Source organism: Melozone crissalis, unplaced genomic scaffold, assembly GCF_028551555.1.
Source record: "Melozone crissalis strain CALT ecotype California unplaced genomic scaffold, PUWL_Pcris_2 ptg000057l_1, whole genome shotgun sequence".
Lineage (NCBI taxonomy): Eukaryota > Metazoa > Chordata > Aves > Passeriformes > Passerellidae > Melozone > Melozone crissalis.
In genome coordinates this window covers 7,338,610-7,366,519 of record NW_026535835.1, presented here as the reverse complement: position 1 = coordinate 7,366,519, position 27,910 = coordinate 7,338,610, and the positions used below count along the sequence as shown (strand labels likewise).

The 27,910-nt window shown below is 50.3% G+C and overlaps 1 protein-coding gene across 1 annotated transcript; it reads left to right on the top strand.

Moving 5' to 3' along the window:
* Window positions 1-152: 152 nt before the first annotated feature.
* SLC43A2 (solute carrier family 43 member 2) lies at window positions 153-27,590 on the top strand. The gene is made up of 14 exons (XM_054287478.1): window positions 153-214; window positions 1,639-1,840; window positions 8,694-8,883; window positions 9,828-9,883; window positions 10,559-10,635; window positions 16,615-16,707; window positions 17,339-17,472; window positions 17,884-18,086; window positions 18,721-18,864; window positions 22,225-22,363; window positions 22,798-22,930; window positions 23,849-23,922; window positions 25,555-25,678; window positions 26,496-27,590. Exons 2-14 carry the CDS (start codon window positions 1,681-1,683, stop codon window positions 26,655-26,657), a joined length of 1,689 nt encoding a protein of 562 aa, XP_054143453.1. The 5' UTR covers window positions 153-214; window positions 1,639-1,680; the 3' UTR covers window positions 26,658-27,590.
* Window positions 27,591-27,910: the final 320 nt, after the last annotated feature.

The following is a 27,910-nucleotide window of genomic DNA, read 5'->3' as shown; positions in this document are numbered from 1 at the left end:
GTGTGTGGGGGGGGGTCCCGTGAGGGGGTCCCGGGAGGGGGCCCTGAGGGGGCAGGGGGGGGGTACGCGAACCGGCACGTGCCCCAGCGGCAGCGGCGCGCGCGGCCATTGGCTGAGGCGGCGGCCAATCAGCGGGCGCGCCTGTTTTGCCTCGGAGGCCGGATAAAAAGCCCGGGTGGGACCGCGGCGGAGCGGAGCGGGCGCGGCACCGGCGGTGAGCGGGGCGCGGACCGGGGGCGGCGGGGACACCGCGCCGGGGGCTGCCGGGGGTTTGCATGGGAGAGAGGGGGCACTGCGGAGGGTGGGGGGCATGGAGGGATTCACGCGTGGGAGTGGCAGGCGGCGGAGGGAGAGCGGATGGAGAGGGGAGCGTGGGTGGGGGGCTGCATGGCGGGGAGGGAGGAGATGCTGCGGGGCTCTTTGGGGGATGCTGCGGGGCAGTTTGGGGGTGTGGGAGGCTGAAGGGCTCTTTGGGGGTGCTGCAGGGCTCCCTGGGGGTGTGGGATGCTGCGGGGGTGATGTGGGGGTGGGCTGTGCTGGGGGGCCCCGGGGTACCGCTGGCAGCGGGGACAGCGGGCTGCGGCTCTTGTCGCAGAGAGGATGGCGGGGCTGGGCAGGGGGCTGTGCAGGGATGAGGAAGAGGAGGAGGAGGTGATGGAGGAAATGCGTTGTGGGCTGTGCTGGGGCAGCGGGCCTGCGCTGTGGGTGAGGGGGGGCTCTGAACCGGCTTCTATGGCTGGGAGGGAGCCCTGACCCCCAGGCATCGCTGCTGGGTCACACCTGCCAAAGCCCCCGGTGCTGGTGTCACCAATAAGGGACACTGCCCTGGCTGGCTGTGTGGCCAGCTGCTTTCCCCACAGTGCAGCCTGAGGTGTGCCTGGGCTGGGAAAAGCCTCAGCTTGGCTCAGAAGGGCCACCTGCCTTGTGACACTCGGGGCTCTCCACGGTCAGGTTGTCCCCTTGGCCAGGTGTGTTCCCCAATTTGCTCGCTCCCGTGGGCTCCAGGGACTGGCACAAGTGGAGCTGGGCACAGTTTATGCAGCTCTTGCATCTGGGGCAGCCTGGAGATATCACTGAGCTGCGGTGTCTCACAGCTGGCTGGCCTGGCAGGCAGCAAAAAGTGCTCCTTGGTGATATATTGGTGATAAACTGCAATTATAGACCCCTCTGCACCTTCCAGGGCAGGTCTGTGCCTTTGCACGGGGCAGAGCAGACCTGGTGGGTCTCTGAAGCCACTTCTGGGATGTGGGGCTGTGTCCCCATCCCAGCCTGGTGGCAGTGGGGACATCAGGGTCCTGTCCTGGCGTTTATCCCCTCAGTGCCTGCCCCGTGCAGGGGCAGTGGGTTCCAGGCTGTTTGCTGCATTTTCATTCCTGCTGCTCGGGCAGTGGAACAGAGTCCTTGAGCAGGGCCCTGTGTCACTGAGCGAGCACCCAGGGGCTCTCCAAGGGCACCTGTGCCTCCCCCACCCCTGCAGGTCCCTTGGCAGGCTGGCACCTGCACAAACCAGTTCTGCACCCGAGTCCCTGCCATCCAGCAGGCAGCTCTGCCTGGGTGCTCAGTGAGGACATCCCTTAAACCACGGGGGTTTTCATGTTCTCTGAGCAGCGTGGGCTCACTGGGCGTTGCTCCCTGCAGGTTCTGAGGCTCTGAAGGAGGAGGCCACCCCCCCAGGCAGCCATGGCCCCCACGCTGGCCACGGCGCACCGGCGGCGCTGGTGGATGGCGTTCACGGCCATCATCGAGAACCTGCTCTTCTCGGCCGTCCTGCTGGGCTGGGGGTCCCTGCTCATCATGCTGAAGGCTGAAGGGTTTTATTCCTACCTGTGCTACGGCCTAGGTAAGTGTTTTTTGGGCTCGTGTCGGGGTAAGGTGCTGCTGAGGTTTGCTGGTGTGGTTCCCTGCTGCAGGGGGGTGTGGAGGTGGTTGGAGGAGGGCTGAGCTCCATGTTGATCCCAGGGGAGAAGGAAAGGGATTTGTGCTCTTTCCTAAAACCTTGTGATGGTGCAGTGTGCCTGGAGGTGCTGTTGTTTTGTAGGGTGGTTGGGAAAAGGAGCTTTAAAGATGGGGTAGAGCTTTTCTGGATGGTCTTTTCTACTTGGCCATGAGCTCTTCCTCTGCAAGGGCTCTGGAGGATGATGGTTTTTGGGGAGGTTGTCCTGGGTTTATAAGAGGAACTTTGTCCTTAGTGGTGAGAAAACAAGGAGCATGGGTGGCAATAATATCAGGGCAGTCCAGTGCAGCTGTTGAGGAGAATTTGCAGAATTAAATACTGCTGATCATTCCTCTCCTCCTTCAAGCACCCAGGATGTGCTCAAACCAGGCTGTGTTTCTGTGAGGGCTTGAGATTTACCCTCTGCCCCAGCCAGAAGTGACTGTCCCTGCTGCAGACACAGCCTGGAAGGGGAGAGATAAATCTGTGATGTGGGAATGGTAATCTGGGAAAACAGCCTGGAGGTGGACATCTGTCCCCAGTCTGAGCATGGAGAGAATTGTGCACCCCACAGAGTGTTGGGTGGTCAGTGGGGTGAAAAGGAACCCGAGGTAAAGGTGTGGTGTGGATTTGTGGTGGCTGAGGGTTTGCTTGTGCTCAGAGGAGGGGAGAGCAGAGTGAAGAGAGGCAGTTTGGGCTCTGTGATGGGGACTGAGACTGGATCAGCCCATCTGGGGCTGGTGGAGGAAGCAGTTTGTGAAAAGAGTTGGAAATCAGTGCATGGAGCCTCGGCTGAGTGATGGCTGAGAACAGTGGGGGTAAACTGAGGTGTGGGGAAGCAAAGTCCAGACAAAGTTACCTGCGAATGATGTGATGATTTTGCTCATTCATCAGCTGATGGTTTTGCTCCTTCATCAGCTGCTTATCTCCCCTGCTTTCTGTACCAGGGCCTGGGTTGGTGCACCTGGCAAAAATGCACATGTTTGAGCCTTTTATCAGCTGCAGTTTGGCAGCTCCATCTCCATGCTGCACTCCGCTCCATCTCCATGCTGCACTCCCTGTCACTCAGTGTCCCCAGGAGCACTCCTGTGTGTGAGGGACACTCCCAGTGCCAGGACACCCTGCAGGACTTCTGTCCCAGGCTGCTGTGTTCCCTCCACACCAGGGAGACTTTGTCACAGCCGAGAGATCACGTTAAACCCATCAGATGGAGACTTTCTGCCACGCAGATAAAGCACACGGGAGCTGATAAGCAAATGCTGACTGTCTCTGCGAGCAGGCGTTTTCTTGTCTGCTTCCTGAGATGTGCTCTGCTGACAAGAGCTTCACTGAGGGCCCACCTCCTGCTCTTTGCCTTGGCTGCTTTCAGTTTGTCCCGGATCACTGAGGTTCACCTCGGTTTGTCACTCCTGTTCCCCAGCCTGTGGCTTTTTTGGCTCTCCCCTTGGGAGTGCCCATGCCCACAGACCACAGGGAAGATGCAAATGTTTGGACTGCTGTGAAATCGCTGCCCTGGGGGCAGCTGCTCCCTCCCAGTGGCCAACCTGTGCCCCGAGGCAAGAAAGCTTAATCCCTGAGAAGAAATTTGTGCAGTCAAATGTTCTCATTGTCCTCAAATATCTGGCCATCACTTCTGAGCTCCGTGATGGTTTGTGATGAGCTGTGGGGGCATTAATCTGTGCTGACTCACTTTCATTTCTCTGGGTTTGTCCTCTCTGGAAGAGTTTTGTGGGGAAGACTCCTGGCTCCAAGTGTGTGGAGGCTCTCAATGACCAGCCCCAAAGTGAGTTTTGCCTTTGCTGGCATTAGGGTGACCCAGTGGTTGCCTTTTTCAGTGTAACCTATTGAATCCGGCAGCCAACTTGGCTGGAAGGCTGCTGCAAACAAATAATGACGAGTAGCCTTTGGGCACTTGTTGTTCCTAATGCTGCGGTGGGCATGTAAGTATTGCAAAGGAAAAAAAAAAATAGAATTTTCCTAATGAGCCAAAGGTTCTTGGCAGGGCTTTCAGTTTGTCAGCATAAGCTCTTGTACTTTGTGATGCTTTCCAATGAAAGGCAAAACTAGACCTTGTCCCTTCTGCAGGCTCTTCTCTGAAGGTATCAGCAGCTGCCCAGAAAGTGCTGCAGTTCATGAAGGGCTCCTTGTCTCCCTGTTGAATCCCTTGCTTGCCCTTGGCTCCTTGTGTTGGATTTTACTCACCTATTGTACAAACGTGGGGTCCAATGGACCCTTAACTCAGTAACATAGGGTGGAGATGGACACTTGGGGGCCAAAAATAAAGTATTTTTAGAGCAGTTGTGCAACAGGGCTGGAGTGGGGGGTTGTACCCGCTGGGCCACCTCCTGAGGTATGCTTGAAATTCGCTGACAAGGAGCCTGGTAGTAGCACTTTGTTCCCATTTTAATTTTACTACACTACTACTTGGCCTTTAACCAACTGAAGCAGCATCTTTTTATTCCTGCAAGTGCTGACTCCACAGTCTTTATCACCGTTCTGGGCCTTATCAGCTCTGGGGGAATTTGATCAGTCCAGGGCCTTGCCTTGCTATGATGTTTCTGGGATTGGGAAGCTGAACGCTTGGGTCTGAAACATGCTTGAAGAAAGAGAAATGTCCTGAACTTGATAATCTTGCTCACAAAGCGCAGAGATAAGGGGCACAGAGGGCTTTCCTCTAAGACAGGGCCGCAGAGTACCAAAGGGATGATAAGCTAATTCACTCACAGCGAGTTAACGAGCCCTGACGTGGTCAGAGGGGGAAGGTGCTGCCTTACAGCTCTTTTCCCTTATTTATCTGAGCTCTGGGTGGGGAACTTGCAGTCTGAAGGTCCCTCACAATCTGGGCAGATATGACAGCTAGGATTTGTGGAAGGGCTGCACGTGTGGGGCTGTAAACAGGAAAAGAGTAAAGGTGGTAAATATTCAGTTTGTACAGGAAACACACTGTGCTGATCAGCAGCTGTCGTGGGAAGGTGCTGGCTGAGAGCAGCTGCAAAATGAAACCACAGCTGGGCAGAGAAGGGGAGTTTAGCTGGGACTGTGCCTTGGTCATATGAAGCTTTCAGGCACCCAGAGAGGGGGTCCTGGAAGTGCAAGTGGAAGGGCAGGGAAACCCGAATAAATTGCTTTTGCAGTGGTACAAAGCAAGAACATCTCCTCCCAGTTCCCAGAAGTATGACACCATCCTAAAAAGAGAAAACATGTTCTTATGTGGGCAGACTGCAGAATCAGTTGTTTGCACATGTCTTTCAGTGTGCTATTTTTTTAAACCAATACTCCCTGTTCTTTGCCCTTGATTTCTGTCTTTTTTTTTTTCCCTCCATTTATTTTTTTCTTCTTCTATAAAGAAAAGAGGAGAAAGATGAGGGTGTGCAGGCTGTGACAGAACTATTGTCAGGGTGGCTGGGGGTGTCTTGCCTTTTTGACTCAGTCTGCATCTGAAATAAGATGAAAGGAAAGCTGCTCTCTGCTATCTGAGATGGCAGTCACTGCTGGAAAAGCCAGACTCGTTCCTCTGGTGATGTGGGGGGTGTGTGTGTGTGCCTGGGATTTGAAGAGGTCAGTGAAGAGCAGTTAATGATTGACCTGCTGCTTGGAGAAAGGATGGCTTTGAATGTTCCAGCCTGAACAAATCCCAGCAATGATCTTGACACAAATGATTACCCAGGCAGCCTTCTCCTTACCTAAGCTGTCATTCTTTAAATAGTAACTTGAACTACTAATTGGGCAGTAGAAATCCTGCTGCTTGTGTGGGGAGTGCTGTAAAAATAGGCAGCAATGTTCTTGTAATTGCTGGTAAAGACTTGTAGCTTCTGCTGCCTTGTCAGTGAGGCAGCAGTGAGTGAGCACAGCCCTTGTGCTGCTGCCCTGCCCGGGTGTGACACCTCGAGTGCTGCATGCAGGAGGATTTGGGGAGGGCAGCACCTTGGGCACAGAGCCAGTCCTTGCCCAGAGCAGTTTTCCAGATGGAGCCAGGCATGGAGATTTTCCCGGGAGTGTGGCACGCACCGATCTGGAACGGGATCTGAGCTGGCATTGAGGGGAAGCTGCTGCCTGCTGCAGCCAGGTGCACGCGGTAGGTGAGTAGTTTAGGCAGGTTCTCTGCCCAGTGAGCCCCTCCTAGCTGCGTGTCCTGTGCTGCCACTCTGTGTCCTGTGCCAACGAGCTGCTGGCACCCAAATCCCTGCTCGTGGATGAGCCGGCTCTTGGCTGGACCTTGTGCCTGCAGCACACACCTGCAGCCCTTCCAAAATGTTCTATTTATGGAGGTGGCTCAAAGGATCAGGGGATGTCAGGGTGCCAAGGGCTGCTGGAATCATTTCCATTACGCCTCAGTGGATCTTCTCTTGTTGCTCAGGGGCTGCTTCTATTTTCACAAACAATTTGTATTTCCACATAGCGCTGTTGCCTGGCCCCTCCTTGGAGCTGGCGCCCAGCAGCTGTAAACAAGGTGGTTGGTACAGGCAGGGAGTGAAGTTTGGTGTCCCATTCTCAGCTTTCCAGTGTTCAAAGAGGGGCAAATTTCTCTGCTGTTTCTGAGCTGTGTCCTCACCTCATGCACACTCGTCATGGTGTGTGCTGTGTGAGCTCCTTGGGGACATGCAGCAGTGAACATATCAAAACATGAACAGGAATTTGTATTCTCCAGCTTTAAAGGCTGAGAATTCCTGCTTGGAGATCTGTGTGGAGAGGGTTACTGAGGCTTTAACACGTGCAGAAGTTATAAGGTCACTGCACTGTTCGTGTCCCTCCACCCTCCTTCCACTCCTCAGCTGAGCTATCTCTGGAGAGTGCTGACACAGGGAAACTGCTACTACTTTGTCAATTCCCCCCCCTCCTCCTCCTTGTTTTCCCGAGTTTCACCTCTCACCCACATCTGTTTCCTATGAATTTATCTTTGTGGAGAGCCCAAAAGCCTTGATGCTGTGGGTGAAAACTGCAGAGAGGCTCCCAAAGTCTGTCCAGGACTGATTCCTAAGGATGTGACTCGGGTGCCTCAGTGCACTGCCCTCCGTGCAGAGGAGATGCTGCTGGTGGCACATGTGACATTTTGGGAATATTTGTTGCTTACTCTGGCTATCCATGGCTAACAGCACAAGAGAAGGGGCAGATTAGGTTATCAGTGAGGAGCACATGGCAGTGGAAAGGAACACAGGCAGTTAGAAGCAATCTTAGCAAAGATGCTGATGGGAGCAATGTCAATGGGGAGAAATGCCCCAGCCTTCCCTGGAATGCTGGGAGGGGGCAGAGGCAGCTCCAAGGCCTCAGATATCAGTGCCTGAGTTCCTGCTGATACCTGAAGGCAGGAAGGTGGGGTGAGGTTTGTTTGCAGTGGACACAAAGCTGGGAGGGTGGTTTAGGGCAGCTGGGAGAGCCAGGCTGAAGCCAGTAACTGCAGAGGAGCTGGGCTTGAGTAGAAGGAGAGGGAGGAGCAAGGTGGGGCTGTGCCACCTCCAGAGCTAACACAGAGCAGCCTGGGGATCTCCCCCACCAGCCTCAGCAAGCAGGGAATGGAAAGCCACTTGCACATGAGGGATTCCTGCTAATTAACTAAACTAACCTGGGCTCGCTGGGAATCTCCAGCCTCACTTCATGCTGGTGGTTATGTCTGTGACTTCTCTCTCTGTTCCTCCTTTAGTACTGAACTTTGTCAGATCAATTATTAAATAAGAAGGAGAGTGTTTGATATCACTGCCTTGCAGCAGCAGCAAGAGAGCAAGTGCTTTGTCATAGCAGCAAAGGTTCCAGATAAGTGTTGGGAGGAGGAGAGCTGGAGTGCACTGGAGCTGTGAGTTAATGGCAGTCTGAAGGCACACACAGCTCACTCGAGGAGTTGTAAGCAGCCTTGGGATAGGCATGTAACAGGAGAAGAGCTGACATGAGGCAGTAAAAGGGGACTTCTTTCCTTTCTTTTTTCTTTTTTGTTTTTTTTTTTTTGAACTGTCCTGTTTCTGTCTTGGTTACACAACGTGGGCTCTGTTCAGCGTGGGAGTTTGCATGCAGAGTTCCTCATGTAAGGGCAAGAACAGAAGAACAGAAAGCTGGGGGTATAATTGATCTGTGTGACCTAAACCCATTTTGAAAGAATAGAAAATGCTAATTACAGGGTAGGACTTAAAGATGCATCCATGCTTTAAGAAAACAGAGAAGGCAGGTGAGCTGCCAGCCCCCCTGGGAACAGGGTAGTTAAATCCAGGAAGGATTTTTCAGAGCCAGGGCAGTCAAAGCAGGGTGGCTGCTGCAAAGCCATTCTTCATCCTGATGCCTGCAGTGAGGGTAGGAAGCTTTTCATTTGAGCAGGCTGCTGCTCAGTGCCAGGCCTTGTCAGCCTGGTGTCTGGAACCAAAATAACTGATTTGGCTGTAGCTGTCGTTAGTTTTGTTAGGGAGAAGATCTCTGAGAACATGACAGCTGTAGATTAGCAGGACCTTATTTTTGTATCCCTTGGGTTTAGCAGGGTTTAGTGTTCTGTAATTGCCAGGCCATTGCTGCATAGTTGTTTTAATAAATTAATGAATCTCCATCCCTGGGTTTTTACCCTGCTGCTGCATGGTCTACCTGTCTCATGGCTGTGTTTTCCTGCTCAAAGCAGAGCTCATCAGGTTTCCCTCACCCGTCTGCTGCTCTGCTTCTCCATTTCTCACTGATTAGAATAAAAACTGCACTGTGGAGGGTGTATACCCAGCAGGGCTTTCCCCTTCCCTCCTTTGCAGCATTTTAAATCTCATCCTAACACACTGTCCTCTCTCACCCCGTGCAGAGACCACCACCAACACCTCTGAGCTCGACAACAGCACAGCATCAGAGCACAAATGGCCTTCCTGCAACGCCCAGGATGAGATGCTGAACTTGGCCTTCACCATTGGCTCCTTCCTGCTCAGTGCCATCACTCTGCCCCTGGGAATTGTCATGGACAAGTACGGCCCCCGCAAGCTGCGGCTGCTGGGCAGGTGGGTGTGCAGGGCTCGAGGGGCTGGGGGCTCAGCTCCCACCCTGGCTGGGTGCTCTGGGCTCCCTGCAGCCTTGGGAAGTGTCTGAGGGATGGGATGTGCAGGCAGCAGAGCAGCTCTGGGGTGATTTCAGCCAGCACAGTGCATTGCTCCATAGGGGAAGGGCCTGGGACTCGGTGTCCACAGCTGAGCTCTGCAGTGCTGCTCTGTGATCCCTGGCCAGATGGAGCCTGGAGGAAGAGCAGAGTCATTTGTGAGTCAGGGAGGGTAGCTTTCTCCTTGGGCTGGGAGCTATGTCCTGAGAGGCACAAAACCAAGATGTTACATCATTGTTTGCAGGCTGGGGAGTTAACTCAGGGATAAACATGTCCTGTTGCCTTTCCCAGGGCCCTTCTCTTCCATGTGGTGTGTGTTGCTTTCTGCCTCAAACAGTGACATTGTCAACTGCTTCTGTCATGGCATGTAGGGATTAGTGACTTTTGGGATCACTGGACCCCAGCACTGTTTTATCTGTCACAGTTTTAATGTAGTGAACTTGGTTAGAAACCAAACTGGCCTGTGGGCAGAGTGGGAAAAACAGAGCAGGTCTCTGAGTCAGACCCTACCAGAGGAGAGTTGAGTGCTGGGGCTCAGGACAAAAGCTGCTGCCTTTGGTCACCCTGAGGTGAGGGCTGGAAAAACTGTGCTGGAAAACCAGTGGGAATTTGGGTCCAGACAGAGCTGTGTCAGTGCTGGGTGGAAATGTTCCTGCCCCAGCCCTTGTGCAAGGCTTGCCTGTAATACTTCTTTGCCAGTAATATTTGGGTATTTCCCTGGATTTTTTTTGCCAGCTTCCCTCCCTCTTACAGAAAGTGCCCTGCGAGGTGCTGAGGAGGTGGAAGCAGCTGTAATTGACTGTGGGCAGGGCTGTTTGTGAGAAACTGATGGCTCTGGTTCCCTTGCAGTGCCTGCTTTGCCGTGTCCTGTGTGCTGATTGCGTACGGTGCCAGTAACCCAGACTGTAAGTTGGCATCTTTCTGCTGAGCTGGGAGCATTGCAGGGCTCTGGTTTGGGGTTTTTGGGGAAGCAAAGTTCAAACTGTCACCCCCCCAGTGCTGTACTGGGGGTCACAAGCCAAGCAATCAGCCAGGCTGAGGGAGCCTGGGAAGTGGCTCTGGGAAGGGCTGGTGTTTCACAACACTGAGTGGAGAGTGCAGCAAGGGCCAGACGTCTGAGATACCCAGGTCTCTTAGTTTTGTGTTTGGGCAGGGCCAGGTCCTGTAAAGGAGCAATTCCAAACGAGTTCCTGGCTTTTTCAGGGTTGGGAAATAGGTAATAGCACCTAAAGTTAATTGGCTTTTTTAGCAGAGGTAGATGGAGCTGACTGCTCAAGAGCAGATAGTGAGTGACCCTTTGGATTGTTTGTTCAAGTAAATCTTCCTTTTGAGACCCAGCAGACAAGCTGCATCAGCAAGTCTGTGCCTTGGAGAAAAGGAACCCTTCCATCCCCTCTGAGCTGCCTTGGAGGAGAGCCCTGTCCCTGCCAGTCTGTGTGGCTGGGGAGATGCCTAGTGACATGTCCTGAGGGTGTTGATCCATGGAGGTTCCCACATGTCAGGACCAAAGCCTTTAGGGCTCTGCCTCCTTTCCCTCTGCACCCCAGTGGGAGCTGAGGGCAGGTTTTTTATTGTTGCAGCTCTGTCTGTGCTGATATTCATTGCCCTGGCTCTGAATGGCTTTGGTGGGATGTGCATGACCTTCACATCGCTGACGGTAAGTGAAGAGTTACTACCTGACTGCTCTGTCCCTCACTGTGCCTGTGAGCTGGGCTGGCAGGCAGCAGCAGAGTGGATCTTCTGCCTGTGGCTTGAATAGCACGTGTTTGTGTTTGGTACAAAGGGTCACTCACCCTTGGGAGTGAGTCCTTGGTTGTTATTCTAAAGCTTGTTTCTTGTTTTCCCCGTTCTTTTTTTTTTTTTTTTTTTCACCTGCCCTTTGTATCTCAGGTGAAGGTGGGGAGAAAAAAAGGAAGTGTTTTTGTCTAGGGCTCATAATGTGCCTGTACATGCAGTGCTCAGCTGCTTGGCACAGGCTGGAGGTGTGTTTGCACTGGATTTAGCACTGACATAGTGCAGGAAGAATCAGCAGGGCACAAACCCTTGCAGCTGGGTATGGCCAGCTTTCTGCAAGCACAGTGTGCATCTCGCCCCCATGGCTCTTCTTGATCACAAAAAGTTTTGCTTTTCAGAAGGGTGAGAGTCCCTCAAGGCTTCCTTAGAAGTGCTGTGCTGTTGGGTGTGCACAGCCCACTTGGATATGTTCAGGATTGTATGGAAAGCTTTGGTCAACAACTGTCAGCTGGATCTCTGTGTTTTGGGGTTCTTTCTGCCTGGAGGCAGAAGCAGTATCATTCTCCAAATAACTGCTTTATTTTCTGCCTCATTACCCTGATTGTTGTTAGTGTGGCTCAAGCAGGGCTGGGTGGAAAGTCGCCCAGAAAACAAGCCTGGGAAGCACTGCTTTTTTTTAATTTTTTTTTTCTCCCCTGAGCTGTAGTTAAAAACTTTCAGATTTGGACTGCACTACCTTGAACTTGCTGTTAAAGTAAAGCTTCCTGTTAAAGTTGCCTCTAATTTAACAGGGCTTAGACACTGGCTGAGGTCCTGAGACATAAATTTGGCAGAGGCTGGCTTTAGAGAGCACTCTGTGTACCATGGTTTTGCTGCTGCTGTTGCTTTCATATATCCAAAGCTTTCAGACCTCTGTGCAGATGTTGCTCTCTCCTTCATATGTGGTGTTCTTCACTGTAAGCCTTGGCTGTGACCCCAAGGAACTGTGGGGCAAATGTCATCCTGCTTCAAATAAAAGCAAGGAATAGAGGAGCACCTCAGTAGTGCTGTGGGAGAGCATTGATTATTGTCTCCCTGGGTGATTATTAAGGGGTCACGGATTATTTTAGACCCACTGGTGATGAGAGGAGCGAGGGCAGGATAGGGCAGGAATAGATTGGGTGTGCTGTGGCTTTTAGCAGCAGAAGTAAGCAAAGCCACTTATTAGTGCCCTCATTAGTGAGCCAGTTCTGCAGTGCCAAGGAAGAGCAGCAGCAGGAAAAAGGTCAGCTCTTCCAGGAGGAGATCCAAGCCTTGGGGAGCTCTGAGGGAGGCAGGGATGTTGTGAGGCCACTCAGATGCCTCAGGTGCAGCCCATCCCTCAGTGTGTTCTGCAAAGAGCTGGGGTGGCTTCAGGCCCGGCTTCTCCAACCCACAGGCAGGTGTAGCTGCTCGTGCAGCTGCTCAGAGGCATTTTGGTACCTGAGGTGTGTGAATGTCATTAAAAATAGCCTCAAGTGGGAGGGAAACACTCCTTTACCTGCACCACAGCAGAGCTGTGCTGCTGCCTGTTAGAGCCAGCTGTATGTTGCTTGTTGGCAGCTCACAGCTTTACCATTGTGCCTGCAAGCTGCACTTGCTGTGTCAAGAACCATCTTGTGCTGTCACAGGGTGATGCCCTGTGGATTCCTTCCAGCTGTGGCCCCTGGGGACAGGCAGGGAGGGACACAGGGACAAGCTCATGGGCTTGTGAACATGCTGGATGGGCTGAACTGAAAGGGGACACCCAAAAGACCTTTGTAAGGAGGTTCATTACCCAGGAGATGATGAGCCCTGCTCCTGCCGGTGCCAGGGGAGCTCGGTCTGGCTGCCACAGGTCACAGCAAGGTGACTCCCTGCTCCTGCCAGCTGCAGGTGACCTGAGCTGCTCCAGGAAATGGCTCAGACCCACTGGTGCCATGGTCCAGCCACCCCAGGCAGGTTTGGGTTGCTGCTGCATGGCAGGGTGTCCCTGAAGCCCAGCTTGCAGGGTGTCAGGTGTTGACACCTCCTGGGACAGGGTGTGATCTGGTGGCAGGGACCCTCAGACAGGGATAAACAGGATTAGAGCCTGGGACAGTGCTCCACAAAGCTTTTGCCTCTTGAGTTTAAAGCCTTTTCCAGCAACAAGTCCCCAGGGTATCATGACAGCACATGGCAAGCTGTGGAGCCAAAACAAGCTGCTGCTCCTGGGTGCCTGGGCTGTGGCTTGGGGAGGAGGGGGCAGCCAGCAGAGGCTTCCCAGTTCTGGGAACAAGGTCAGCCTGTGCCTGTTGTTAAAATGCAGAGAGGGGAGATTTCTGCCTCGTGACTTGGTCTTGGCCAATGTAAGTGAAGATTGGAAATGGAAACAGATCTGTGCTGGTGGCTCTGACAGCAACACAGGAATCTGGCGCTGGTTCTGCTCCGAAGCTATTTCATGCAAAGAAATAAACATGTGTGATAAATTACCACAAAGAGCCTTTTATAGATTGTTCTCTGTCCTGTTTTCCTTTCAAAGAACTACAGCTGCTTTGCTCTGATTTTCTGCTGCAAACAGCCCCCTTTAATCAGAGGGGGGGGGACATTTCTGTGTAGGGAATCTTTTTTGCTTGGAAATATTAGGAAAACTTAGGGCTCTGTGAGCTTTTGTTTGTTGGAGAATGGGAACAGGAGTTTCCATATGCTTTGGGCAAAGGGGGCAGTTTGAGGCTTTCCTGCAGAACATATTCTTAGTGTCTGTGTAACTTCCAAACACACCCCCAGTAGGGAAAACAAAGTTTAATTGAACAAAAATACCATTTTTCAGTAGTCTAGTTCTCAATGCCTTGATTTTTTTTTTTTTTGCTGTTCTTTCAAACAGTCCTTGCAAGAGGAGGGAAACAGCCTTTGGTAGCAATGCTGTGCTGTTTTCTGTATATGGAATGTCTCCAGAGAAAAGCTGGAAAACAATATAAATTATTATAAACTCACTGTAGGGCAGATGAGGAAAAAAAAATCTGCAAGAGGAAATGATTTATCAGTTTAGGATTACAGACCTGCAATAAAGGATTCCAGTAAAAAACAGTTACGTGTGGCAACATTCACAGAGTGTTTTGTGACAGGGCATAAAGTTAATATTGCATTGAGTGTCAGTGACCTTTAAACAAGAGGCTTAAGAGTTTCTGTCGTCACAGGTCTTGCAGAATTGGAGCTGTCATACCAGAATGGGCAGAAGTTGCTGGAGGAGTCACTTCTGCCCTGCGGGGATGAGATCAGAATGAGGATTAGATCCTTTTTGGTGGCAGAAAAACAGAGCTCACTTGCTCCATGGCTTGTGTTTTTTATTGCCTTTTTTTTTTTTTTTCCTCTCCTCTCTGTGGTTCATTTTTTCCAATGCTTGCTAGTATAAAGACAGCGTGAAAAATGACTTGGTAAATATTGCATGTTGTTTTTGTGGCTGGTCTTTAGATGAGACCTGCACAGGCACTGCCAGTGCTGGCTCAGTCTGAGAGGTTTTTTGGTCTTGAACTCTTCAAGACTTTTCCCCCTTTTCCCCCTCTGCCCCTCCAGGCAGTCCCACATTTCTGTCCCTTCCAAGTGCTCAGTGCTTGCACTTTCTGCTTTGATTGGCCTGGATAAGACATTAAATCTCTTCTGTCCAATTTTTTTAATCTAGCTCCTTGCTGGGTGCCAAATTGGATTTGAGGAAATCTTTAGCCTTTCTAGGACTTCTGTCCCAATCAAGGCAGAAGCAGCCTTGGGTTCTCCTGTTTGTGGCTTCCTGTTCTGTGTCTCCAGCAGCCCTCAGAGCAGGAGGATCCACCTGGAAGTTCCTTTCCTGCTGCATGAAAAAAGCTTTTTGTGGACTCTGGATCTCTGGGGAAAACCAGCCCTTGCCAAGAAGCAGCTGTGTTTGTGCAGCTCTTGCCCTGCCCTGAGCTCCCCAGCAGGAGCAGCAGTTTTGTTGTCATTTCTGGACATTATTTAAAGTTTGGGGCGTTTGGGATGAAACAAATGCCCATCCTGGTGACAGCGGCCATCCTTTTTTACAACCCTCAGCCATTCCCCTCGGCAGCTGCTGCTTTCTGGGAGTGTGTAAATCGAGGGCAGTGCTTCCAAGAGGAGATTTTTCAGTGCCTGGTAACAGACCTTTGGATCCTTGAGCAGTTTCCTGTCTGCAGCTCCTGGGAGCAGCCTGCTGGCAGCTCTCCCGCATGCGGGGTGATGGGTGTGGGGATGCTCTGCAGAGCAGCACAGCCCTTCTGCCTCCTCCTCCTCCTCCTCCTCCTCCTCCAGGGTTCACGGGCAGCACCAGGCTCAGCACATCACTGCTGCTGCCCAGCCTGGGGTTATGTGAGGACCTGCAGGCTGCAGGAAGCTCTGCAGTGGATGATGAACAGCCAGATGGGTCCCGGAGTGCTCCTGCTCAGGAATATTTCTGCCTTGTAAACACGCCGTGACACGAGCCAGATTTGCTGGCCTTATATGCTGCTCCTGGGAAAGATGGGTTTGTTTTTCAGCCCTGCAAGGGGGGTGTGATGGCAGCACTTGCTTGCTCAGGTTGATGTTCTCTGAATCTTTTTGCTCAGCAGCCTCTTTGCACAGAAAAAGGGCTGCTCGTGCCTTCAGTCCTAGAAGGCATCTGCAGTGTCCTGCTTTGAGGTCCTCTGAGGCTGACGTGGTAGTGATGCTCAAGTGAATTTGGGGAGTAAGTGACCCAAAAAAAAGGAGGTGGGAAGGAAACCTGCCAGCCTGCAGCAGAATCTCTGCCTATTGACCAGCTTCAGGAGGTGTCAGCCCAGCTCTCCATAGCCTGACAACTTCAGTGCTTCTCCCTGTAATTTCCAGTTCCCAGGAGAGCATTAGTGAGTGATGGGAACTTGTTCACTTCTGGTTGTTTAGGAAAACAGGGGGTTCTTCCTTTCCCAGCAGAGTAGGAAGCTTTCCTGCTGGAGAGACCTTCCTTTGGTTTCTGCCTTTGGATCCTGAGTGGAAGCAGGGGCTGCTGAGCCATCCCGGGAGTGATTTTGCTGTTCAGGTGGCAGAAGTGGTTGCTGTGAGCTGCTGCTGCCTGTCCTTGCTGAGAGCTCCTTGCAGAACCAGCCTGGTCTGCTCTCAGCACACCTGATGGGAGCCCAGGCAGTGAAGGGGGTGGCTGGCAGGAGCAGCAATGTTGTGTTGCCTGCTGCAGAGCTCAGTAGCTGTGCTGAGTGATAAATCCTTGGGTATCTGGTGTTTGTGACTCCTTCTCTGCACCTAGCTCTGGGACACTGTGCTGAGGCATCTGAGCCATCCCAGTGATGCAGAAATGATCAGCACAGAGTCTGCTGCCACAGAAGGAGCCTTGGAGATGGCTAGAAATGGAAATGCAAACAGCAGCACTGTTTGTGCTTGTCTCTGTTCCTTCTTGTTATAACAGGAACTTTCTGGTCTGCTGCAAAGGATTTGGGTGCTGACCCAAGGTGCATAAACAAAGCTGGCAGCTCAAGGTGTTGCAGGGTGTGTTAAAGACTGCAGCCTGTGTCTAACAACCCTTGGCTAAAAAGAAGGTGATAAACAGAGAATTTGGGCATGTGTTTGTGGGAGAGGAGAAGTGGTGGCTAAAGGTTTTTGGAATAAGGAACTTTTAGAGAAAGCATAAGAGCTGGAGCAAATGCTCCTGTGCTAAAGGTGAATGATGCAAAATATGCTGTCAGTCTGGAAAGAAGCAGCATCAGTAAGCACATAAATCTTGGGTTGTAGACATTGCCTGTCTCCAGAGACACCAGTGAAACCTGCAGAGTAATATCTTATAGAGCTAAGTCATGCCTGAGTAAAACTGACTGCTTCACATTGTGGTATCCAGGAGAATTAATCCTAAATGCCAATATCTCCATGAGAAAGCCTCATTCCTGCTCCAGCTGATGTTCCTCTCTCTCCACAGCTGCCCAACATGTTTGGGGACCTTCGTTCCACGTTCATTGCTCTGATGATTGGCTCCTATGCTTCCTCTGCTGTGACTTTCCCAGGAATCAAGGTGAGGCTGTGGGATCAAGGCTTGGGACTGGTGGTGTTGTGCTGGTGTCTTGTCCTGTTTAGCAATAAAGTGGAAAGGAAGAGAGGCCATTTGCTAAAGGTCTTTTTTAGGGATGTGCATTTGCAAGATTCAGTTCCTGTCTGTATCAGAGACTTCCCAAGTGACTGCCTCAAGAATGCAGCAGATAGAAGACTTGAGAAGTGCTAAGTAGAAGTGAAAAACTAAAGGTTTTTTTAGAAAAGATTGCTTTGTTAATCTCTAAGTTGTGTGTATATATATATTTTTAATACACAAATGTGTGTTTTATCTGTGTGATTGGTCACCAATGGCTGATTTTGAAGATAATTTATGGCTGGCAGATGGCACTGAAGGGACATGAGATGGTCACCTGGGCTGCCTGGATAGATCACCTGGGTCTGAACCAGGGATGTTTCACCGCAGTCTCAGGTGTGCAGGGAAATTCCTGCTGGTTTTCCAAGAAAGTCACAAAATTGTTTTGTTACCACTTGAGTTCAACTCATTTTAAGTGTATCATGATGTTCTTTCCCTGCTTCTCTCAGACCTCATTCCAAGAATATTGCAGCATCTCTCTGCTCCTGTAGCCAAACCCATATTCCCTTGTGATTCCCAGGTTATCTATGACTTTGGGGTCTCCTTCATCCTTATCCTGCTTGTCTGGGCAAGCTGTGCAGGACTCGTTTTCCTCAACTGCTTCTTCAACTGGCCCCTGGAGCCTTTCCCAGGGCCAGAAGACATGGACTACACGTGAGTCTGCAGGGCTAATCCCATTCCTAATCCTCTAGGAAAAGCTGGCACAAAGAATTTAGGGGAGGAGTAGACAGGGAACCCCTTGCATGTTGTTTGTTGCTGCCACCTCTTAGGCTGAGGGTTTCTGCCTGCCACTAGCATGGATTACCTGTGCAAAGCACAACTTTCCAAACTGTGGGAATTACAAAGGGAGAATGATCTGTTCCTGGTCATAAGTATTTTTGTATTGATTTATGCCAAGTTGGCCCAGGGAAGGTATCTCAGTGTGCTCTGGATCAAAACCATTTGTGGGTCTGTAATGGAAACCAGTGCCTTAAATCCACAAATAGCATTTCTGACTCCTGCAACGCTGCTGCCTCTGACTCCTCACCCTGTGGTGCAGCTCTCACACTCTTTGCAACCCAACAGGGTGAAAATAAAGTTCAGCTGGCTGGGCTTTGACCACAAAATCACTGGGAAGCAGTTCTACAAGCAAGTGACGACCGTGGGGCGCCGTCTCAGCGTGGGGAGCTCCATGAAGGGCCCCAAGGAGCCAGCAGCTCTGCAGGAGAACAACAAGCTCTGTCTGTCTACAGTGGACCTGGAAGTGAAGTGCCAGCCTGACAGTGCAGGTGTGGTTCTGGGTGCCCCAGGGTGCTGGCACAGGCCTGGTGGCCTCCCTGCTCTGCTCCAGACCTGTTTGCAAGGGAGCAAAACGTGAGCCAGGTGTTGCCGGGGCCTCGTGCCAGCCACCAGTTATGCAAGGAATCCTGTCCCTGTGTCCTTCCCTGAACACAAATGGTGCAGCCAGTGGTGGGGACAGCACATGGGAGCTGCAGGGGGACAGGGCAGGTGGTCGTTGCTGGCTCTTGGGTGGATTGTTGCCACCATGACCAAGCCCTCATTACTTTGGAGCATCATAGAATGGTCTGACCTGGAAGGGACCTTAAAGATCATTTAATTCCACCACTTCCACCAGAACACATTGCTCAAAGCCCCATCCAACCTGGCCTTGATGGTGAAAGCAAATGGTTTGAGGCTTCTTTTTGTCCTAATCCACAGAATCAGGGCAGCCTCCTTTCCTGCTGCCTTGCCCCACTTTGGTAGCCAAACTCCAGCAGCTGCAGCTGCTGATGGTGGGAGTTTGTGAGGCACCAGGTGAACTCCTTGGGGCTGCCACTGGCACTCCTGGCCAGGAGAGGCCCTGCTGTGAATGTTTGCCAGGGTGTGCTGCCTTCTTCAGAGGCTCTGTTCTTCCTTCTGCAGCTACTCCCTCCTTCATGAAGAGTGTCTTCAGCCCCATCCTGCTGCTCAGCCTCATCACCATGTGTGTCACTCAGCTGAGGCTCATCTTCTACATGGGAGCCATGAACACCATCCTGGAGTTTCTGTCTGGAGATGAAAGTCAAGGTAGGGGAACCTCTGAAGACTTTCACTGCATCCTTGGGGCTGGGAGTGACCCAGCCTTGGTGAGGGAAGGCAGAGCAGCTGATTACTCAGCAGATGCTCCATGCAGGGCAATCCATGGTGTCCAAGTGCACTGACAGCTGCTGGGAGGGCCCAGGGAAGGGCTGGAAGCAGCCCAGCACAGAGGGGCAGTGAGGTGGGTGCTTGAATGTCAGGCTAATTTTAACCCTGTGTCTGTCAGATACTGCCCCATGTTATTTCCCCACATAGGCTCTTGCAAGTAACCCTTAGGGGTGGACTGCTAATTTTTATTTTAACTAGAAATCCTATTTCAGCAGGTATTTGCTTAAGTTATCCCAAGCAAGCAGAGAATGCAGAGCAGCTGACTCTCATGAGTAATGCTTGGACTCAGTGCCTCAGCCCAGCACCCAGGGGGAGAAGTGAAGTCAGAGCTGGTTTTTTGTGCAGCTTGCTGGGTGCTGGGGAGGCTCAGGGCTGGACTCCCTGCATTTATAGTTCTGATGAAGTTCATGGAGCAAGCAGGAAAGAGTACATTAGTTTACTGTCAAAAATACCCAGGATTGCAAAACAGGACTTAGCCTTTTTTTTTAATTTTGTTTTTGTCCTTTGTAGTAAGATCCAGTTTGAACTTGTTAAATCTGGATTGCATGAAGCTGATAAATCAAGAGGCACTCCTCTGAAAACAGGAGTGAGCTCTGGGGGAGGGAAGGAAACTCAGGAAACTCCAAGTGCCCTGGCATTGCCTGAACTGCTTTGTTTCTTGAGCCTCTGACAACCTGCAGCATTCAGCTCTTTATCTCCTGCCTCAGGAGCCAGCTTAGACATTAAACAGCAGAACAGGACAAACTTCACACTGCCTGCCTTTCCCAACACTGCTTCCTTTTCTGCTTACCTTGTAACTCTGACACTGCTTTTAAAAAAATATTATTTCTTTTTACCCTGGTTTGCTGTACTAATTTAATTTTAATTTCTTTCCTTCTCCTCCCCTCCATGGAATTTCAGAATTAACATTAACTATACAAGCTGCCAATTCTGCTTTGATCAAACTCCCTGCTAAAACAGGGATTGTGCCCCTTGAGTATGCTGCAATTTTTCTGTGCCACCTTTAAGATTTCTTCCTTATTTTTTCCCCTTCCTCCCCCTGATTGTAGCCTGGGCTCATTGCAGTGCAGTCTCTGTCTTGGTGTTTCCATGGCATCAGCAAAGCAGTGGCATTGTCTGGTCTCAGCAGTGTCAGGCTCTGCTGCAAGAGCAGCTCCAAGGCACGTGCAGCTCTCCAGAAATGCAATCTGTGTGTGCACCAGGAGGGGATGGGATGCTGCTCCCTCACATTCCTCCTGATTCCTGCCTTTATTCTCCTGGGTGGGGTTTGCTCAGAGAGCTCCCTCCACCTGCAGCTGCCCTTGGGAGCACTGAGGGAGGGGAGAGGAGAGCTGAGCCAAACCCTGCAAGGGTTGTGGTCAAAAGTTAAATATTCCTGGGATTACAGCAGGAGAGAAGGATGTGGGGAGAATCATGCAGATCAGTAGTGAAATCCTTAATTGCAGTGAGGCACAGTGTCCTTGAAAGTTCTTTCTGTGCAGGTTGTGGTGAGTTGGACCTGTCAGGAAACCAAAAAGTGGAGAGAGCAGTCAGCCTGTGGCTGCTTATCTGCTGAAACCCCCCAAAAGATGAGGAAGAAGCTTTAAGGGTTCATTCTGTAAATGTCTGTGTAATTGTGTTGTAGGAAAGCAGGGGACAGGAGAGACTTGCTATACCTAGAACCTGAAATTTGTCTGCATCTTCCATAAATTGTCACCTTGCTCTCAAACGTGGTGATACTGAGAGACCTTGGGCTGGAAAGCTCAACAGTGTGAGGTGCTTGCTCAGGGTAGTTTTGAGGGAAAAGCATCTAAAACAGGGAATGTAAAGGCTTGTGATCATGTGTGTGCTTCCTTTGCTAGGTATTCTTGCTTTTTCTCCTTGGGAAAGAATGTTTTTTAAGATGACAGATAAGCTCAGGAGCCTTGTTTTGTAGCAGCTACTGTGTTTTCTCCCCTTCCCTTGCTGACCCCATAAATTTCACTCCTTAATTCAAGCTGCCCTCTGCCCTTGCTGTTTAGAGCCTAAGATTAAATGTTCAGGGCAGCATAAAGAGGCAAAACATGACAGCGTGGCTTGCTTCTTACCCTCTATTAAAAAATAACCAGCCAGCAGTAAATCAGCTCCTGCAGAGCTCTCAGAGAGTGATGCCACCTGTTTCTCTTGGCTGCAGCAGTTGCTGTAATGAGAGGGGATGTGGGGTCACTCCAGGGCCTGTCTTTGTGGGAGGAACGGGGCCATGAATGTGAGTTTGGAGGTTGGAAGTTCCTCTCAGCTCCTTTGCCAGCAGCTGGAGCCAGGAAAAGATCACCAGGTGCCATCCTTGGGCACAGCAGAGCAGCCCTGCTGGGGTTTGCTGCAACTGTTTAGGAGAGAGAGGCTGGTTGGAAACTTTCTCTCCATTACCAAGTGGATTTTGGTGGAAATCCTGGCTGTGCTGCTTTGGCTAGGCTTAAAAGCGGGAGGGACAAATGAGAATTTCAGCTGCTTTGCTTGCAGGGCTGTAACTTGTGCTCTGTGTGCTGAGATGGGCAGTTTCAGAGCCACATCCTTATTTTGGAGCTGTGGCACACCGTGACTCACCAGCCCTTCTGTGTGCTGCCTCAGTCACCACGTGGGCTGCCGAGAGGAAGTGGAAAAAAGCCTTGCAGGGTGGGGGAACTGCTCAGTGACAGGAGGGGACAATTTCTTCTGAGTCTGCTGGCATCAGCTTTCCCTCAGCAAGCCACGGGGACACTTCTCTCATCGTTAGCACGGAATTTTCATCACTTTGAGCTTTGTAACAATTGCTCACAAATGATGTTATTTTTAGATGTTAATCTCCTGTCCCCTTTCTTCCAAACTTGTCCATTCAGCACAAACTGGGTTAGTCCTCACCTTCCCTGATTGTCCTCACTGGAGCATCCCAGCTGGAGAAGCTGCAGCTCCCAGCAAGGCAGGAGAGGGGATGACTAAAGCAGGCCTGGCTGTGCAGCACACAAAGCTTATAAAAACTCTTCCTGCTGGTCCTGCCCAGAATAAACCTCACTGACACTCAGTGGGTGCTGTGTCCCCATTTTTGGAGCCCTGCCTGCTGCTGCCCAGAGAATTCCAGTGCAGGATCAGAATGGCTGAAGGAAATGTGCCCAGCATGTCTATTCTGATGTCTGGAAGGCTGATGAATGACTGATAAGAGAAGTGATAATGGGAAGGCTTTTTTCATAGTTTTTCCTATCGCTTGGACTGAAAACTATTTTTAATAATTATTTTTTTTCCCTGCAGTGGCTTTCTACACTTCCATTTTTGGGGTCCTGCAGCTGCTGTGCCTGCTGACAGCGCCTGTGATCGGATACATCATGGACTGGAGAATGAAAGAGTGTGATGATGGCTCAGAAGAGAATGAGGAGAGCAACGCTGAGCAGTGCGTAGTGTGCCCCACACGGGACATGCAGGCACCTGGCAGGCCCCCTCTGCCCTGCCTTGTGTGCTGTGGGATCAAAGACTGAAAAGAATATTGGCTCTTCAGTATAGAAAAGAAAGCCTGAAGGAAGACTTGATAATTGCAGAGGAAAGGAGCAGACTATCTTCCATGTCCACTCAGATCAGTCGAGAAGAGCAAATTTAAGTTGTAGCAGGAGAGGCTCAGACTTCCCTCCTAGCCTAAGAGTAAGAGTAACAGCACTGAAATAATTACCCAGATGTTCCTCAGCTTCCACTGGTGGAGATCCCAGCACCTCCATAGGCAGATCTGTGACCAAACTGGTGTAGATAGTTGATGTGATGTGTAGAGAATCTCGCTGTGAGTCCCAGCAGCTGCTGGGGGTGTTTGTAACCCAGGTTTTGCTGTCCTTCCAGAGGTGACAAGAAGAAGAAAAAGCGTGACCGTCAGATCCAGAAAATCACCAACGCCACCAATGCCTTTGTGTTCACCAACTTCCTGCTGGTTGGATTTGGAATCACCTGTCTTATTCCTAATCTACCCTTGCAGGTCAGTGGGTGAAATGGGTGGGGTGCTGCCAGAATGACAGCACAGTGCCAGGAGAACCTGCTGGTGGTGGCAGAAGGGCTGGGATTGGCACTGCAGGGAAACTTCCATCCTGCTTTGCAAGCCCCACTTGTAGAGCAGAAACAACACTCTGCACTTTAGATCTCTTGGGAAAACCTGAACAAGCAGCTGTTGTTAAAATGCCACTTGATTCAGAATTTATTTGCACTTTAAACTTTTTTTTTTTTTTAATTTTTTTAAGTTTCTGCAGCTGGCCTGTGTGGCAACAAATTCTTGCCCACCAAGATCCTCTCAGCAGTGCCTGTACATTTAAACTGGGCTTGATTTAAGCCTGCTGAAGGTTGGAAAAACTTGCAGCAAGAAGCATAACATGGTGATGTGTACAGCAGCTTATTCCTGCGTCAAATGCTATGCCCAATGGCACCTGTGGGATTATAAACCTCTTAAAATATTTATTCTGTGGCACCACCTATTTTTGGCAGAGGAGTTTAGTGATTTTATGCTACACTTAAACACACCTTGATGATGTAGGCAAACATCAGTTTGCCTATGAGCAAGTAAGAGCAGTTTGCTCATTCTTACGTGTTGTCTGCAATAACTTGTGGAAAATTAACTAAATTGGTGGCCATGGAAAAGCTTTGTGATCCTGGCCAGGGGTTGCTGGGGACACGTCCTTGCAGCAATGCCACCTACAAATGAGAGAGGTCTTGTGTGTGTGCAGAATAAGGAAAAGCAGTGCCTGGAGACAAGTACGAATTTGTTCCCTCGTGCTGATATTTCAGGTTTTGGGTCTGGGTTTCCCAATCCTACCTGAAAAGAGCAGCTTTGAGGAATGGTGTTGGGTTCTGGCACACCTGAGTGGGTGTCTAGGATGTGACATTTTTCTGCTTCTTTCTTCAGATTCTGTCCTTCATTTTGCACACAATTGTGAGAGGATTCATCCACTCAGCTGTGGGAGGCCTCTATGCAGCTGTGTAAGTCTCTGGTTCCCCATAAGATGTGGCTGGCCAGATAAACTGGTTTGGGATGGTGGGCTGTCCAGGGGAGAGGGAGATCAGGAATGAGGTCTTCATGGTCAGAGGGGAAAAATGTTGCAACTTGTTTCCTCAGTCATCTCTAGACATGACAATAGCTGGGCTGAAATCCCAGGGCTTTCCTTGTTTAGCAACAGAGCCAGGAACAGTTATGTGTGAGACTAAACTATTGACACACAGGTTATATAGTAAAAACTCAAGGCTTTTTTTGTCTTGCAATGAGCAGATGTGTGCATGTGCCCAGGTAAAACATTAACAGGACTGAAAACATCGCTGCTGCTCTCCTCTGAAGCTGACATTGATAAAACATTGCTCAAGATACCATTAGTGATGCCTCCTCCCTTTCCCAGGACAGATCACCCATCCTGTTTCCAACTTTGCAAGTTATCAATAGCTGAATCTAAATGCTCTCTTCCTCATTAAGCAATGTTTTTGGCCTTGAAAACAGATCTGTCCCTCAGTGCTGAGGTAGGACAGAGGAACAAAGAGGAGCTGTTTTGTTTCAGGGAATCAGAGATTTGTTGGGGTGGGAAGGGACCTCTCCAGACCAAGGAGTGCAACTGATTTTGTTTGGATATCTCCATGGATGGAGACTCCACAGCTCCACAGACTCTTTCTGTCAAAATCTAAGCCCCGCATCTGGGAGAATCCAGACTAGAGAACACATTTCTGCTTCAGAAATGTATAAACTTTTGGTTCCCTGGCAGCCAGAAGCAAAATATTTTTGTCTGGGCAAGGTAAATAAATGTATGTTGCAGTAAGTATCACCTTACTGGTAAACTAATCCTATTTGACCACTGCAATTCTGGAAGTTCCTGGAGTTGAGGTATTTTTGCTTTGAATATGACTTCTTTGAATATTTAAAGGTTTTGATTTGCTTCTTTCTTCCCAAGTTTAGTTTAACCTGACTGTTTTTAATTACTGCTCAGTCATGGAAAGAGAAAGATGTTAGAAGATTCCTGAAATTTATTTTTCCATTAATATTATCTGATACCAGCACTTGCCAGTCAACAGTGTTGTTTAGTTTGACATAGGATCAGACTTGTCCTCTAAAAAGGAAAACACTAACCTGTTGTGCAGGTTTCACTCACCTCCAAAGGGAGCAAATTGTTATGACCAGATGAAAATGATTGCTCAGGCACTGGTGTTGCCATCTGGATAAAGCAGCCCTGCTTTTAACTTGTAAATATCCCCACTCTGCTCCCTGTGCAATAGAAACAGGAGCTGTATAAGCACTTCCACTTGCCCACAGTACAGCTGCAAAACAAAACAAGTGCTGGATCTGATATTGCTAAAATCTGAGACTCAGGATGAGAATGATCTGAAGAAGGAGGCTCCAGCCTTGGCACAGTTCCATTCTGCTCTCAGGAGCAGTGTGACACCACAGGGTCTGTGTAAATACCCTGTAAAAAGGGGCAGTTACCCAGTGCAGGAGGGAATTCTGCACATTATGCCTGTCTTGGCACTGTGCTCTCATGTTGGTCTCTGTTACTGGGCTGGGAATGTAATCTGACCTGGGTGATATGAAGTCAAGGTGACACATAATAATGCTGTTGCTTTCTTTGTTGACAGATACCCCTCGACTCAGTTTGGCAGCTTGACAGGGCTGCAGTCATTGATCAGTGCCCTGTTTGCCCTCCTGCAGCAGCCTCTCTTCATGGCACTGACAGGACCTTTGAAAGGAGACCCCCTCTGGGCAAGTTCTTCGCAGTTTTGATATGAAAGCTTGGGGGTTAAGATGATTTTTGGCTCATTTAAGGACTCCTGTGCATGGACCAAGGTTAAAAACAGCTGTAATTTTACATGTCCCTCAGTCTGCTGTTGCCTTGGTGCTGTCCAGGAGACCTTTCCCTGTCCCTATGTGAGTAATGAGTCCCTGGGCAGGGAAGCCAGTAACCCTTATGGTGAATGGAAAGGGAGGAAGGGAGTGCTTTCCACTAACACTTTATGTGGTGAGTCAGAATCTGTCAGGTTAAAATGGGTGAGTGTGAGCAGACCTCAAAATTGAGAAAGAACACTGTGATGCTTGAGAGCTACAAGCTCCAATTACCAGTAAATTTTGGATTGCTGATGCTAATGACTGAAAAGCCAAATGGCTGTTGAGGGCAGGGCTGATGTGGTGTCTTGCTGAGAGTCTGGGCAGCTCAATAAAATCGTGACATGGGTGATGCTGGGGAGAATTCTGGTCTCTAGGCTACATGTGCCCATGCCTGTTCCTCTTCAATCAGCAAACTCGGTGTGAAGCGCCTGCAGCTCCACCAGCCCTTGCCTGTTCTGTGGAATAAGACTCCCACAGCCATAATCCAGAGTGACAAACTCTTGCAGCATTTAGCTTGCACACACAAGGTTCCCTAAGGATGAAAACAGTGGAGGATGTTGCCAGCACAGGGAGCAGGGCGTCTCCTCTTTGCCCACAGCTGGTGATGTGGGCTGGGCTCTGACACTGCTGCACGCATGACTGGCTTGTTGTCTTCTCCTAACCAGCCTAATTTTGGTTTGCTTTCCTCCTGCAGGTGAATGTTGGCTTGCTGGGCCTGAGCCTCCTGGGATTCTGCCTCCCAATCTACCTGGTCTGCTACAGGCGCAGGCTAGAGAGAGAAAAGAAGCAGAAGATGGAAGATGCCAAACTTTTCTTCAAAATCAACGGCACTCCCACTGAGGAAGCCTTTGTTTAAACTGGTGCTTCATGTGCAACCTCCCCTGTACAAGTTCCTACCACATCTGTGGGTTCTACCTGTGGTGTAAGCCAGGACTTTTCTCCCCTGGCTCTGCCAGTCTTTGCTCATCACTGGAGTGAGGGCTGGACATCATGACTGAGATTTCCTCAGATATATGGCAGGAGGAGACTTCCCACTCCTTATTCCAAAACATGGGACACTTTTCCTTTTTATAAAGGCCACACAGCTATTGTGTCTTAAATTATCCCCTGATCACACTCTCCAGCAGCAGAGAGTTTGCATGGGAAACTGGGGAGAGAAGGAATAGAGGGATGGGGGAAGAGGGAAGACAGACCATAATTTGAGTTTGCAAATGTAACTCACTGCAATCTGTTTTCTCCCCTTCTTCCCCCAAACTTGGCTGACACAGTCTCAGATGCAAGCTGCACTGTCCTCCCTCCCCAAGGCTTCATAATGGTCTTTCTGCTTGATGTGTAGCTGGAACCAGTGGTTTTACTGTCTCTCCAGACATATCCCTGTTTCTGAGGCAGGGAAGGGGTTTTTATTCCTATGTGTATGAGCACAGCTTCAGTGTTTTGCTAAATGTTGGCTGCTAGCACTGACAGCTCCCGAACCTTTTATTACTGCAAATGACACAGACTGTGAGCAATGGATCTGCCTTCCACACTGAAATGAAGAGCCTATAGTGGACTGCTGGTCCTAGACCAAGCCTTGGGAGGCCTGGAATTCCTCTTCTTCCCGGTTCACAAACTCACCTGTACGTGTTTTAAACTGTCTGCAGTCCTGGAGCCTCTGAGATAAGAATTGGATCTTGTTTACCGATGAAGTGCTTTGAGACTTTGTTGCCTTTTGCCTCTCCTTCCCCCCTGAGATGCCCCTGGGAGGGGAGCAGCAATGTGTGTTCAGTAAAAAGTGGAGAAGCTTCTTGAAGCTGAGTTCTGGGGCTTCAGATGCCTTGGTGTTCACGTGAGCTGACCTGCTGGTGAAAAGAACCAGGAGTGCAGAACACTCCTTTGTGTCTGGTGACTGGATCCTGTGGACATATGGCAGGGTGATGTGGTGATGTCATTTTTCCTTTAGCCATAGCTGATTTACCTTGCTGTGATAATGGTCACCAAGCTGCTGAACACCAGGTTACTGTGACTGACCAAAATGCTGCCACTTGGGCTGTTCTAGGAGCCTTCTGCAATGTTGATGCTCTGTCTGGACAGAGCAGCTGGTGATTGATTGTAAGGTGAAGCAGCTGCCAG

Coding starts and splice junctions, on each gene's coding strand:
- SLC43A2 (XM_054287478.1), top strand. CDS start 1,681: ATGGCCCCCACGCTGGCCACGGCGCACCGGCGGCGCTGGTGGATGGCG. Junction 8,884..9,827: donor AAGCTGCGGCTGCTGGGCAG/GTGGGTGTGCAG, acceptor GTTCCCTTGCAG/TGCCTGCTTTGCCGTGTCCT. Junction 25,679..26,495: donor TGAAAGGAGACCCCCTCTGG/GCAAGTTCTTCG, acceptor TTCCTCCTGCAG/GTGAATGTTGGCTTGCTGGG.